Genomic DNA, 14,605 nt, shown 5'->3' with positions numbered 1-14,605 from the left:
AGCTCTGTAGTAAGAGCACGGAATCTAGAGTCAAACTGTGTAATTCTGGTTACTACTAGACTTTGGGCAGGTTATTTAACTTTTCATTGGTTCAGTTACCTCACTGGTGAAAAAGGGATAATGTATAGTATCTCCTATACACATGTGATACGCACTAAATAAATAGATGTAAGTGCTGAGAATAGTGCCTGACACATAGTAACACTAACAGCTTCTGTCATATGATAGTTGTCTAACAATATACTTTGTGACCTAATGGGCCCCTCAAATGGGTCCCTTACATGGATGACTTCCATGTAAGGCAGAAAAAGAAAAAACAAAAAAACCCCAACATTTAACTATAAGTTCCTGGAAGGAATTTGGCAGTGTCTAAAAAAGTAAGCGCACTTATAAGCCTCAAAATCATGAAGAAATGAAATCATTTTCATACAGTGATTTGGACGAAGCTAATCTAGGCCCCTGTTATAAATGTGGCTCATCTGTAAGGAAGGTTACCTTTCAAGGTCTAGCAGAAAACAAACACAAAGTTCTTCCTTACGCATCAAAAGGTATTTAGATCACTCTTATCAATAAAATATAAACAATCAGAAGAATAAAGATTGAACTGATTCAATATACTACCTCATTCACTGGTAAACAGACATTAATAACTGCCTAAAAAAGCCTACAAGTTCTGGGGACTTCCCGAGCAGTCCAGTGGTTAAGACCCTGCGCTCCCAATGCAGCAGGGCCCAGGTTCGATCCCTGGTCGGAGAACTGAGATCTGCAGGCCGCACGGCGCAGCCTAAAAAACTCTCTAAGTTCTCTAAGTTTCAGCTTAGAGAGTTCTTAAGAAGTTATATTTCATCCTGATTATTTCATTATATTGGAAGCCCTCAATATTATATTTTTCTTGAAATATAAATAAGTTTTGATTATACTAAGATGTCTAGCTCAGGCACTATACCTGGTCTGTATGGTTTCCTTTTTCTCTTTTTGACACCCTCTGTTCCTTCTACTCCCTTAGTTTCATCATCCACAGCTTCCCGTTCTGGACTAGATTCTGATTTTGCATCACAATCCATAAGTTCTCCTTCTGGAAAAAAGTAAATGTACAGATAAAATTGAAAAAGCTATCAAATACACAATTCCTATGTAACAGGAAATACAAAGCAAAGTGGCTGCCGAGCCAATCTAATCATGCATCCCGGTTGACAGGGAAAGTATAGAGACAGAAAAGGCCCCCTAAGGGCTGCAGAACTCATGCTAATTAGTGCAATGTTCTCAGGAAACGAAACATAAGAATCAGGGAAGGGGAAACACATAGAGAATGCTCCCAAAGACAATTACAAATCAATCTGCACTTAACCTATCATTCCCTTGCTTTTAATTATGTCTTCAGGTCCAGGACCCCAAGGCTGTCTCTCTAGCCTAGAACTCTCTTGAGCTCCAACTCATCTGTAATTAGATATTACCTAGTTACTGAAAACTTTATATACAAAATTGAACTACTAATTTAAGATGAACCTTCTCCCTTTCCCAGGATTTACCTATCATCATTAAAAGACATGGAAACGTACCATGCAGGAGTCAGGTTCCTAGGAGACAGCCTTGACAATTCCTAATTTCTTTTCTCCTTCAATCAGGACTCCTCAATATCTCCCAAGGGCATTTTATTTCTCTCAACTACCACCTCAGTCCAATCGTGACTTACTGCATTCCCTCCCCTCCTGTTCTTCCTTGCCTCCATGCTTAACTTCCTCTCCAATCAGTTCTTTAAATTGCAGCCTAAATGATGTTTCTATAAATATCAATTTATCAATTGAAAAGTATCAATTTTCTGCTCAAAAATCCTTTAATGTCTTCCCAGTGGCCTCAAAATGAAATTCAAATTGTAAGGCCCATTGTAACAGTGTCCTGTGAACTCCCCAGCTTTATCTCACTCCCACCATACAAGCTACGTTCAGCTCCCTGAGCACATCAAGCTCCCTCTCCACTGCCTCCCCACCTCTGCCACCTTCCACCTACCCATCTTTCAGGATTTTTTTTTTTTTTTTGGCTGCGTTGGGTCTTTGTTGCTGCGCGCAGGCTTTCTCTAGCTGCGGCGAGTAGGGGCTACTCTTCATTGCGGTGCGCGGGCTTCTCATTGTGGTGGCTTCTCTTGTTGTGGAGCACGGGCTCTAGGCACGTGGGCTTCAGTAGTTGTGGTGCAAGGGCTCAGTAGTTGTGGCTCGTGGGCTCTAGAGCGCAGGCTCAGTAGTTGTGGCTCACGGGCTTAGTTGCTCGGTGGCATGTGGGATCTTCCCGGACCAGGGCTCGAACCCGTGTCCCCTGCATTGGCAGGTGGATTCTTAACCACTGCGCCACCAGGGAAGCCCTCAGGATTTATTATAACCATCACTTTCTTAGGGAATTCCCACAGTTATACATGCTCCTGTACGTTAACATTATGCTTCATTTTAATTGGTTCTTTTAATGTCTGTTTCCTTGCTAGACTATATTCTCCTTATCTAAGACTCTTATTAACAGCTGCATCCTTAGCATGGTACGTAATAGGTGTTCAACAAATTTTTCACCAAATGAAGTAAACAATGAAACTAAGTAATGCATACGAAATCTCAGTTCTTAGAGAAGAATGCTGTTTTAAAACCATGGTAATCAAAACTTTTCAAGCTGTATATGCTTTACGCTGTGCTTTAGGGGAAAAAAAGTATCAAATACATTTAACAATAAATTGTTAACACTTTTCTTCAATCTTTTAAGTATTATGCATATTTCTATAATACCACGAGCAGTGTATTTGTTTTCAATAATATTAGGTCAATGTTTAAGGTCAATTCTATAACAATCTGATAACTGCTTTCTACAGCTAAGATTAAACCATGAAAATTTTATCTATTTATTTATTTACTGAAACTTAGCAAACACCAAAGGTAACAAACTAGCAATTATTTACCTTAAAATAAACCCACTGAAATATATGAAAGGGAATTTACGTTTAAGATGGTAGACTAAATTCATGTATCTAATTTCACTCTCCCAAAACCCTATATACAGTAAAGCAATCTATTTTTAAAAGATAAATCCACAAAGACAGAAAAAACAGGAAAAAAGAAAAGCCACAATTTTGGAAGGAGAAAGCAGAGAGATGAATAATAACTGACTCAGGAAATGCAAATTCTCAGTTGAAAGTGGAAGGAACCAAGAAAAAAATCCAATTTTATCACAAACCTCAAAAGGTTGAAGAACTGGCAGAGCCAGGTACCTTTGGAAATGGGTGGGAGGCAGCTAAAGCAAAGAGAGTTTTATATTCATATTAACTACGGAAGCCATAATCCCTATGACCTTCCCAACTTCACACACTGGGAGGCTGCCATTCACACTCACAGGATTTGGGACTCAGACACTCAAACTCAACACTGGGGTCATGGACTGAAAACAGGATTAAGTGACTACAGGCATGTTAAATGCTGGCGCTCTCTCCCCTGGGGCCTTTCCCCACTAAACTCCCAGAAAGCCAGCAGCTAAACCTCTACTGTCCAAGCAGGAGACAGGAAGATTCTTCTGGGAAACCTGACCAGTCCAAGAAAATTGTCTAAAGGTACTGACACTAGGGGATTTTCCAAATAGTGAGCACAGATCACAAAAGCTTAGTCAACAAATACCACCCACAAACCCGAAGATTTTCATCATTTTTAATCACTCATTCCTTATTTTTTAAAAAAATTATTAATTTATTTTTCCAGTCACCACTTTTAGTCCTCACTTTTAATCACACACGGACAACCAAGGATTATCTATCACATGAAAGATAGAGACCTCAGACCACAAAATGCAACTGGGAATTGAAAGACTATGCAGGAAAAAAAAAAACATTAGAAACAATTTTTTAATCCTCCAACAGGTAAGATAAAACATTCATGAGGCAAGAACAGGATGCTATGAAAAGGAACATGCAAAGGAAGGAAAGAAAGCTCTTGGAAATTAATCCATGATATTTGAAAACAAAACAAAAATGAAAATCAGTAGAGGGATAGAAAAATAAAATTAAAAATTTACTTTAGAGTAAAATGCAAAGACCTGAGCTGGAAAGGAGGAGAGAAAAGACAGGGAGAATGGGGCTGAGTGGGTTTCACATCTGAATAGCAGGGTCAAGAAAAAGAAGAGGGGGCACCGAGGGGAAGAACCAACGGTTTCAAGAAACATTTCCTAACACTGAGGGGTATGAGGTGGCAGACGAAAGGGACCACTCAGTGCCCAACAAAAGAAAGGAAAAACATCCATAACAGACTGAAATAGACATATCTTCATCAAATTTCAGAACACTGCGGACAAAGAATTTCCTAAAATCCCAAGAGCTTACAGAGAGAATGGCATCATATAAAAGGTATCAAGTTCCCTATATACCAGGAACTAAAAGACACTGGATCAATGACTTCAAAATGCTGAAGGAAAATTGAATTCCAACCTGGAAAAGATCAGTCAGGTGGGAGGGTACATTTTCAGAAGTACATAACCTCTCAAATTTACCTTCCATGCATTCTCTCTCAAGACACAACAGAAGGTATGTCCACCAAAAATGAGGGAGAGAAACAAGGAGGAATACATGAAATCTCAGGAAACACACAATAAAAGACTGAAAACACAAACAAACAAAACCCCTAAAGGTCTTATCAGTTTGGGGAACTGAGTTACTTACATCCATACAAAGGAATATGAAAAATGAGGCCATGAAAAATGAAGAATAACATAAAAGCAAGAACAGTTAAGACAAAAGGAACACAAAATATATATCCATGTGCTTGTACATGAACCAAACACCTCTGGAAGGACACAAAGAACGGCTGCCTCTGGAGGAGTGAGCTGGCAAGACAGGAAAAAGAGAAACACCCTTATTCTTGTGCAGTTTTAAAACATGTGAATATATTACTTGCCCAAAAACAAAATTTAAAGCGTTGAGGAAATGACCGTTAACAAATCGCAGGAGGTGATAACTGACCCACCCTGCTGCTTCCTCTCAATCTGCCCCACACCCTGCCTGTCACAGCCTGGGCGCGGTCCCACTCCCCACCTCCCGATGTCCCCACCGTGCTGTGAGGGTCCACGGGGGGCGGGGGGGGGGCAGCAACTGAGAGAGAAGCACTGTGCTCCCACTCGTTTTCGTTTTTTTTTAAAAATAAATCTATTTATTTATTTTTGTGGGCATTGGGTCTTCGTTGCTGCACACAGGCTTTCTCTAGTTGCAGCGAGTGGGGGCTACTCTTCGTTGCAGTGCATGGGGTTCTCATTGTGGTGGCTTCTCTTGTTGCGGAGCATGGGCTCTAGGTGCACGGGCTTCAGTAGTTGTGACACGCAGGCTCAGCAGTTGTGGCTCATGGGCTCTAGAGCGCAGGCTCAGTAGTTGTGTTGCACGGGCCTAGTTGCTCCGCGGCATGTGCGATCTTCCCGGAGCAGGGATAGAACCCGTGTCCCCTGCACTGGCAGGTGGATTCTGAACCACTGCGCCACCAGGGAAGTCCCTGTGTTCCCCCTTTTTTTTTTTTCCCCCCCCTGCGCTCCCACTCTTGAGACACAGAGAGCAGTTTTATTTTCTTTAGATTTGGGTTTTTTTGCACTAACAGGCTATCCAGACCCCATGAGCCTGCTTTTATTGCACAAGTTTGTTTCTGATACGCTAAGGTGATTGTTTATGACTTATTTTCCTTAAGAAACGTTTATCAGAAGAGTTTAAAAATGAACAAAAACAACCCCCAAAAAGGTGAGTATTGCTGCAATATTTCAGGAGCATCACAAGTTCATTTGGACTTTGTCGAGTCCTGTGGAATCTAAAATTACGTATGTATTATGTGTATAATATGATGGACAGTATTACTTCTATGGGGATATCCCTGCTGGCAGCCTCAATTTGGAAACTGTACAGCTGTAGAAATATCCACCATTTCTCACACTGTTGTTTTACAGAACGGTAGTCATAGGGAAAACCTTCTCGGGTCTTCCTATTGATGTTTTGTTTTTAAACAAACATCAACAAACATTTATTCCCTCTATAATTTCATACTTTGGGAATTAGTGTGTACTACCAAGAAACCTTTCAAATTTTGTGAAATGCAGCATTTCTCAGATTTAAGGGACTATGGAACCATTTTTCAGGCATTTTCTGATATCCTCAGAAACTGCAATTCTTCACTGTACTTTGGCTGATGGTAATCAGGTCAATTCCTCCCAGATACACAGACTACTTCTTCACAAGCCTCAAATCACTTAAAACTTCAAAATGAACTTCTGTTCAATGGTACTTGAAAACGAGTTATACATAAGCATCAGAAAGCTTTTCTCCAACCACATAGACCCAAAAACACACTACTGCAAAAGAAATGTGAGGATTAGTTGATAAACTAACAGGAGCACACACAGACCCATTCTAAGCCACCATCATCTCTCACCTGGACCACTGCAAGAGCCTCCTGCCTGAGCTACCTGCTACAACTCTTGGGCTTAAAAGTCTGTTTACATCACAGCAGAGTGTACCTTTTAAAATATAAGTTAGATTTTGCCACTGTTCTCATCAGATACCTCCAACAACCTCCCATTCCATTTACAGTAAATGCCTTAAGCATCACCTTTATGGTCCTACAGGACCTACTGAGTCACCCCACCTCTCCTCACATCTCTGATCTCATCACAGGCCTTTATCCCTTTGCTCACTGTGCTGGACACACTGTTCTCCACGATGTTCAGCAAACGTATAGGCACATTCCACCCAGGGTCTTTCCCGTTGTCTCTTCCCTCAGATAATCAAGTGGCTCACTCAACTCTTTAGAGTCGGTGCTTACATATGGCTTCCAGTTCATCTGGGCCCTCAGCCACTGTCTGTGCTCCCAAGTCCTCTCAACAGCACTTGCCAAACACATCTTTATTAACTTATTATGTTACGTATTTTTAATGATCTTTTCTGCTAACATTAAAATGTAAGTTCCATGAGCAGAGAATTTTATCTGCTTTGCTCACTGACATGACTTCCAACATCTGGCACACAGCAGGCATTCAATAAATACTGGTGAATGATAAGATGTGATGGAACAAAAGCAATTATTACTTTATTTTTGAATCAACTGAAAAGAAATAACCATCCTAAAAACAAACAAGCCTATGGTGATCTTCTTCAGAGATAAGCAAAAATAAAACTCATGTTGAATTTAATGCCACTAAAATTATTTTTTCATCTCAAGAAAATTCAGCTAGAAAAACCTGATCAAGAAAATGTTTATAAACAGATGGTTTATGATGAGCATCTGTGAATATAAGCTTATATTTGAGCATTAATGATGGTTTTTCATTTCTAGATTGCACGGAGTTCTACTTTAACTTAACCATGGAATCCAAGTTCACAGCATCTGAAGAGGTTTATGCAGCTATCTGGCAAACCCTGAAAAGATCTGAAAAGATCTGTGACCTTCAAAAATATGGTGCTCCTGGAAATTTCTGTAATATAGGTCTGTTCTAAAAGGATACATGAAACGAAGAGAACCTGAAAAGGCAAGGTCTAAGAAGACCACTCATGTAGGACAGTGTCACACCAAGGGTTACCTTCTAAGTCAGCAGGATCTACCCTTAGATAAATCAAATAATTTTAAAAGCTCTTTTATATTCTTTATTTTTGCAAACATATTCCATGGAAAATATGTAAGTATTACCTCGACTATCATCCATTTCACCATCCCTTGAATGCTCTGATTGGATGTCTGGAGGGGTCTGAAGGACGGCCACGCTATTCTGATTTATGATCTTCAACTTCAACTTTGGTTTTGACCGTTTTCTTCTTGGAACAGTAACTGTGAGGCTCTGTAACTGAGTCATCCCTGATTCAGTCAAACATACACCATCCTGGGTGTAGGTCTTGGGTGGATCTAAAATTACAATATCCCAAGGATACAAATTAAAACTCTCATTTTAATTTTGATTGATAAGTTGATTATTGTTCCACAAGGACCATGTCAAGGGAATGTGACTTCTATAAACCATTTACCTATGAAATGCACAAATAATGAACAGTACTCAGTTAAAAGTAAGCATAGCTGGTCAAACCTCCTTGAATTATAGAGAGAAAGGTTGTAAGTTTTTTTTAAAATGGTCTTCCTGGCATTTCTATTTTCATGTATCAATACAGGGATTTAAAAAGAAAGCACGGAAGCTAAAAGCAATGCTTCAGTCACTCGACTATGAGCCTTATTCTAGAGTATCCTTTCAGACTAAAAGGTGAGGATCAATTTACAAAGGAGAAACAAAAATACTCCATAAGCCCATTTGGAAATCAAAGGATCGGTATAATCACTTACAAGGAGAGGTAAGTAAATAAGCAGAAATTCTGCAAAAATTTAAGTGTACAAAATTGCTGTTCATTAGAACAATTTCTGTATGATCCAAATGTTTTTGTATCAGATGATATCAAATAGATGTAGGCAAAAGAATGAGAGTTTAATAAGAATATCATGTTAGTTACTATTCTAGGCTGATCTATTACAGATAAAAATAGTAAGAGAATGAATTCTGAAGGATTCTGTTTGCTAACTAGGCCTTATTGTCTAGTCTAACTGATAACTGAACACAGTAACGTATCAATGAAACCAAAGCATAGTTAACGGTTATTTCAAAAGTGGTTATTTTCACTGCCAATTTGGTGAGATCTGTAGGAATACTGTCCCACTAAAGCTGGGAAAGACAGACATTTTGTATGTAATTACAGAAATGATTACCAACATTAGGGAATTTACACTGAACACCCCACATGAGTAAGGCAGGATTCATGTAATGTGTCACAATTCAGTTATATAAAAGCATTTCTGTGCTTTTTGTAAAGAACAGTCAAGGAAAGCATTTCAGATTTTACCTAGCTCTTTCACTTTTGTGACAATTTGTGCTACAAGTGAAGATTCACAGCAGTCTGAGGAAGGCACTGAAATGGAAAAAAAACAAAAACAAAAACAAAAACTCGTGATTTTTTCACAAAAGGTAATAAGGTGTATTTAAAGATTTACATATGATTCAAGTTTCTACTACTGTACCCATTTTACTAAAATAAATGCTTGAAAACTAAATAGAATTAAATTAAATAGAATTAAAAGCTGTCTTTAAAACAACAAAACAACAAAGAGAAATGGAGGAAATACACAACATCATGGAAGAAAAACTGGTAAAGATAAAGAACCAATGTACTGGATTCCTATGTATTGCTAATAACTACAAGATTATGAGTCTTTTTTAAAATAATTTTATTTATTTTTCAGTAAGTGGTGCTAGGAAAACTGGACAGCTACATGTAAAAGAATGAAATTAGAACACTCCCTAACACCATACACAAACATAAACTGAAAATGGATTAAAGACCTAAATGGAAGGCCAGACACTATAAAACTCTTAGAGGAAAACATAGGCAGAACACTCTATGACATAAATCACAGCAAGATCCTTTTTGACCCACCTCCTAGAGAAATGGAAATAAAAACAAACAAATGGGACCTAATGAAACTTAAAAGCTTTTGCACAGCAAAGGAAACCATAACCCTCAGAATGGGAGAAAATATTTGCAAACGAAGCAACTGACAAAGGATTCATCTCCAAAATTTACAAGCAGCTCATGCAGCTCAATATCAAAAAAACAAACAACCCAATCAAAAATGAGCAGAAGAACTAAATAGACATTTCTCCAAAGAAGACATACAGATTGCCAGCAAACACATGAAAAGATGTTCAACATCACTAATCATTAGAGAAATGCAAATCAAAACTACAATGAGGTATCACCTCACACCAGTCAGAATGGCCACCATCAAAAAATCTACAAACAATAAATCCTGGAGAGGGTGTGGAGAAAAGGGAACCCTCTTGCACTGTTGGTAGGAATGAAAATTGATACAGCCACTCTGGAGAACAGTATGGAGGTTCCTTAAAAAACTAAAAATAGAACTACCATATGATCCAGCAATCCCACTACTGGGCATATACCCTGAGAAAACCATAAATCAAAAAGAGTCATGTACCATAATGTCATTGCAACACTATTTACAATAGCCAGGACATGGAAGCAACCTAAGTGTCCATCAACAGATGAATGGATAAAGAAGATGTGGCACATATATACAATGGAATATTACTCAGCCAAAAAAGAAATGAAATTGAGTAATTTGTAGTGAGGTGGATGGACCTAGAGTCTGTCATACAGAGTGAAGTCAGTCAGAAAGAGAAAAACAAATATCGTATGCTAACACATATATATGGAATCTAAAAAAAAAAAAAAAGGTTCTCAAGAACCTAGGGGCAGGATGGAATAAAGATGCAGACGTAGAGAATGGACTTGAGGACATGGGGAGGGGGAAGGGTAAAGTGGGACGAAGTGAGAGAGTAGCATTGACATATATACACTACCAAATGTAAAATAGATAGCCACATAGCACAGGGAGATCAGCTCAGTGCTTTGTGACCACCTAGAGGGGTGGGATAGGGAGGGTGGGAGGGAGACGCAAGAGGGAGAGGATGTATGTATACGTATACCTAATTCACTTTGTTATACAGCAGAAACTAACACAACATTGTAAAGCAATTATACTGCAATAAAGATGTTAAAAAAATTTTTTTAAAGGGGACACCTAAAAAAAATAAAAATAAATTTATTTATTTATATATTTATTTATTTTTGGCTGCGTTGGGTCTTCGTTGCTGTGCACAGGCTTTCTCTAGTTACGGCGAGCGGGGGCTACTCCTCGTTGCGGTGCGCGGGCTTCTCATTGTGGTGGCTTCTCTTGTTGCGGAACACAGGCTCTAGGCTTGCGGGCTTCAGTAGTTGTGGCACGCAGGCTCAGTAGTTGTGGCTCACGGGCTCTGGAGCGCAGGCTCAATAGTTGTGGCGCTCAGGCTTAGTTGCTCCGAGGCATGTGGGATCTTCCTAGGCCAGGGATCGAACCCATGTCCCCTGCACTGGCAGGCAGATTCTTAACCACTGCACCACCACTGAAGTCCCCAAGATTATGAGTCTTGAAAGCAAAAATTATATCTTATAGCTAAAATATATTCTTAATTTACTTCCTTTATGTAAGTAGATTGTTTTAACATATTATTGGGATAATAAGAGTTAATTTAAAACAAAAAGTAACTTATTTTTCATAAAATACTTGTCCAAATAATAGTTTCACAAAAAGAGAAAAAGAAGTAGAGCTAAGCCCACTCACTGGTTAAGGACAGCAGGCACAAGTGAGTTGTATCAATCCAAGAGCACAGACTCACCATTTAAATCATTTGCTTACCATTTGATGTAGGCATATAGGGTCTGCACATGCTACAATCAAAACCAATGTCTGCTACATTTTCCACTTCCTCTTCAGTATTTAAGTTTTGACAGACTGCATGCATCCATCTAAAAAGACCATATTCATACATTAAAAAAAGAAGAAGAAGAAATATACTGAGGATGGTTTCCTTTTAAAAGCTGCAACAGGAGCTGACAGCCTCCAACCTTAAAGCCCCCAAGTCACATGTGCTTGCTCCTCCCACCTAGCCCATGTCACCCCTCTCTAACCATTCCTATCGACCCAGAAAAATTGTCAGAGCTGAGAAGAAGAAAAAGCAATGAGAACAGGTACTATGAACGAAGCAAACGTACATTATATGAGGATGGGATAATTGCTTTATGACAAAATACTGAGTATTTCAGAGACAGCAAGGAAGCTAGTTAGGGCAAGTAGAGAGGAATTCATGTAACTGAGTGGTGAGGCATGTATGAGCTCCAGGTGACGCATCTACTGTGGAATAGACAGAGCTTGTGTAAATGACACAGAACGGTCACTGGGAAATAAAAGTCACCCTGTCTTACAACAAAGAACTGGTAGGCAGAATCCTGAGAATCCCGTACTTCTGATGAAATAATACGATTACTAATATTACATGTACGGTGCTAAAAGAGCACAATAATATACCACCGAAATCAAAGACCTCAACCCTCAGAAAGCCCCAACTGAAAAATGTTTAGCCTAGAATTGAGACTATGAAACAAAACTTCTGTTAAGCTTCTAGCTGACTAAAAATCTGGAAAGGAAAACTCTTACTTCTTAAATTTAAGAGAGAAGAAAGTTATTTTTCAATTTCCTTTTGCTATATTTAAGAGAGAAAAGCTTACAAAAGATGAAAAAAAACCCCAGCACAATACCTATCACATTGTCTACACTGCAGAATGAGGTCTTCTTCTCTATAGTTTCGGTAGCAGACGGGGCAGGAGGACAAGCTTGCACAGGGAGCACACTGTGTGTAGTTGTTCTGCCATTCACATCTCAGACCTGCAGACGTTGCTCCACAGTGTCTGCACCACACACACCTGAAACCCAACACCCCACAAGTCTCAGTTTTATTTACTCAGTTATTTAGTTACTGAAATTCAAGAAGCTACACAAGAACAGAATAGGGGGAAAGCATTTAACGCATATTTGAAAAATTTTCTGATTAGTGGTATCTATCATTGTAAACACATATCACGCAATTAAGCAGTTGTTGCTAATTTGTGAAAACTAAAGTCATGTGGGAAAGTTCTGAACTTAAAAAGTCTAACAAGGGAAACATAAGTCCTGGGGTACCATTTGCACTTCCAGCCTCCTTTGGGAACTGTCTGCAGTGGCGGGTCCAAGCAGTAGGTGTGATAACTTATGTCACAATCGTCACACAGCAGGAGTCTTCCTGGGTCTGTCGCCTTCCCACAGGCCTCACACACAGTGCACTCCAGACACCTCCAACCCTTGCTCAGAACCACTTTAGTGATCTGCAAAAGAAACAACCAAGCCATGTGATTCATACGTTAACCTACGCCTCATGCGAACATGATCAAATACGCCATATTTGATCAAGTGCCAAATGAACATGGTGCTTACATACCTAGGAGCAGAAAAGAGGCAAGCAACTAACATTTACTGAGCACCAACAGTGGCCCAATTCCAGGGTGACCACGTTCATGTACTTTTAGGAGTCTGCCTATTGGACAGAATAATATAAAGGGGTCCATATTTTAATGCCTTTTTTAGTTTATATAACTACCTTGTGCTCTGGATTTTATGTCCACTTGATAGATGTGGTAACTGGTTTTTAAAGAAAACAAGTAAATGACCCCATTATTGTTAACACAGGACTTGAAAATGTATTGATAAAGTTTCAACCTATGACATTTCATGAAATCATGATCCTGAAAGTTGTGTACCTCGCATAAGGACTTGTATATTAAAAACAATATTAAAAATGCAAAGAAAATTAAGGTACAACATGAGTTCCCAAAGCCATTTTATGGTCTTGGAGGATTTTAGGCTAAGAAGCCAGGACTTCTTAAGTTCGTATTCAGTCCTCTGCTTATTCTCCTTTGCCTCAAGGGTCTAACTCAAGTGGAAAAATCTGAGAATCTCTATGCCTCTAATAAATTCCAGAAAGCAGCCACATCATGTAGTATTACAAACTTGGAACAAACTAAAAGATCTCAAAAGACTAGAGTCTACAGGTAAAAAGGACCGCAAAGAACCTGTGTTATAACAAAATAGCAAACAATCAAGATACAGAATAAAAATTAAGATCATGAAGAATAAGGTCTTAAAGCTACCTGAGAGGAAAAGAAGAGTTAAATAAATGAACAATTATCAAAGTAGCATCAAACTTTCCAACTTTGGATGCTAATATAGTGTAATAGTTTCCAATTCTACAGGAAAATACTTCTCAAGGTACAATCCTTAATCTAACTAAAGAAGCAATTAAGTGTTAAAGTGGAATGCCTTTCAGACAACGACTCAAAATTCAGCTTCCAAGTACCCTTTCTAATGACGTTACTTAAGAGATATGAGGAACAAAGTGAGGGTGTATATCAAGAAAAGGGAAGACATGGGATCTAGAAAGCAATGAACCCAAAAGAGGATGTCAGCCCAGAGATGTTTAAGGATGAGAACTGAGCAACAGACCTAGAAGCTACCAGCCCAGCTCAGAACAGGGAAAAGCAGAGTGTGGAAGGGGGTAAACCTTTCCCAGAAAAACAGGTACTTGCTGAAATAATCTGGTATGATCATGCTTCTACAGTAGGTAAAAACAAATAAAAACTAATGGAGAATCATGAATCATTATTTTCTTCTTGCTATTAAAAAACTCCATGAAAAACAAAATAAAGTCATAGTACACTATTTAGATCTCCAGTGAACATTTATGGAGTCATAACCAACATTGTTTATTAACTAAATATAGTGAAACAACTATACTGGGAGGATGCTGGGAGAAGGCAGGAGGTGTATTTTAAGAGCTAAATCAGCATTTATTTATTTATAGAGGCAAGTCAACAAAATCTAACACACATAAAGGAGTAACACGAGTATATTATTTAGCGCTGTACGGTTAACTACAAAAAGAAGGACCTGAAAGAACCCAAAGGGGTTGCGTTGTGGGGAACAGGACTCAGATGTGGAGGCAGAGGAAGACGGGTCGGTCGGTTACCATAAGGCTCTTAAAGACATTTGCTTCTTAAGCGTGTATATTTATTACTTTGATTAGCTTACTGATACGTTTAAATTAGTCTTAGATTATCAGGTTATATTATTTACCCAAATGGAAGAAAGAGCCTAGG

The 14,605-nt window shown here is 38.8% G+C and overlaps 1 protein-coding gene across 21 annotated transcripts in view; it reads right to left on the bottom strand.

Annotated features, from left to right (window-relative positions):
• Positions 1-14,605, bottom strand: part of KMT2C (lysine methyltransferase 2C) — a 279,179-nt gene that overhangs the window by 69,059 nt on the left and 195,515 nt on the right. For 20 of the 21 annotated variants that reach the window (XR_009504924.1, XM_059932968.1, XM_059932969.1 and 17 more), the window contains 6 exons: positions 12,597-12,778; positions 12,176-12,340; positions 11,277-11,386; positions 8,867-8,932; positions 7,674-7,886; positions 947-1,075 (listed from right to left, as the gene is read on the bottom strand). Coding sequence is in view for 20 of the 21 variants with exons in the window: in XM_059932968.1 (XP_059788951.1) it covers positions 947-1,075; positions 7,674-7,886; positions 8,867-8,932; positions 11,277-11,386; positions 12,176-12,340; positions 12,597-12,778 (865 nt within the window). In the remaining variant the exon portion in view is untranslated. The remainder of the gene's footprint in view (positions 1-946; positions 1,076-7,673; positions 7,887-8,866; positions 8,933-11,276; positions 11,387-12,175; positions 12,341-12,596; positions 12,779-14,605) is intronic. The other variant, XM_059932981.1, reaches the window with a different exon arrangement.

This window comes from Balaenoptera ricei, chromosome 9 (genome assembly GCF_028023285.1).
Source record: "Balaenoptera ricei isolate mBalRic1 chromosome 9, mBalRic1.hap2, whole genome shotgun sequence".
Classification (NCBI taxonomy): Eukaryota; Metazoa; Chordata; class Mammalia; order Artiodactyla; family Balaenopteridae; genus Balaenoptera; species Balaenoptera ricei.
Note: the sequence above shows the minus strand (reverse complement) of the source record. Positions and strands in the feature narration are given on the sequence as shown.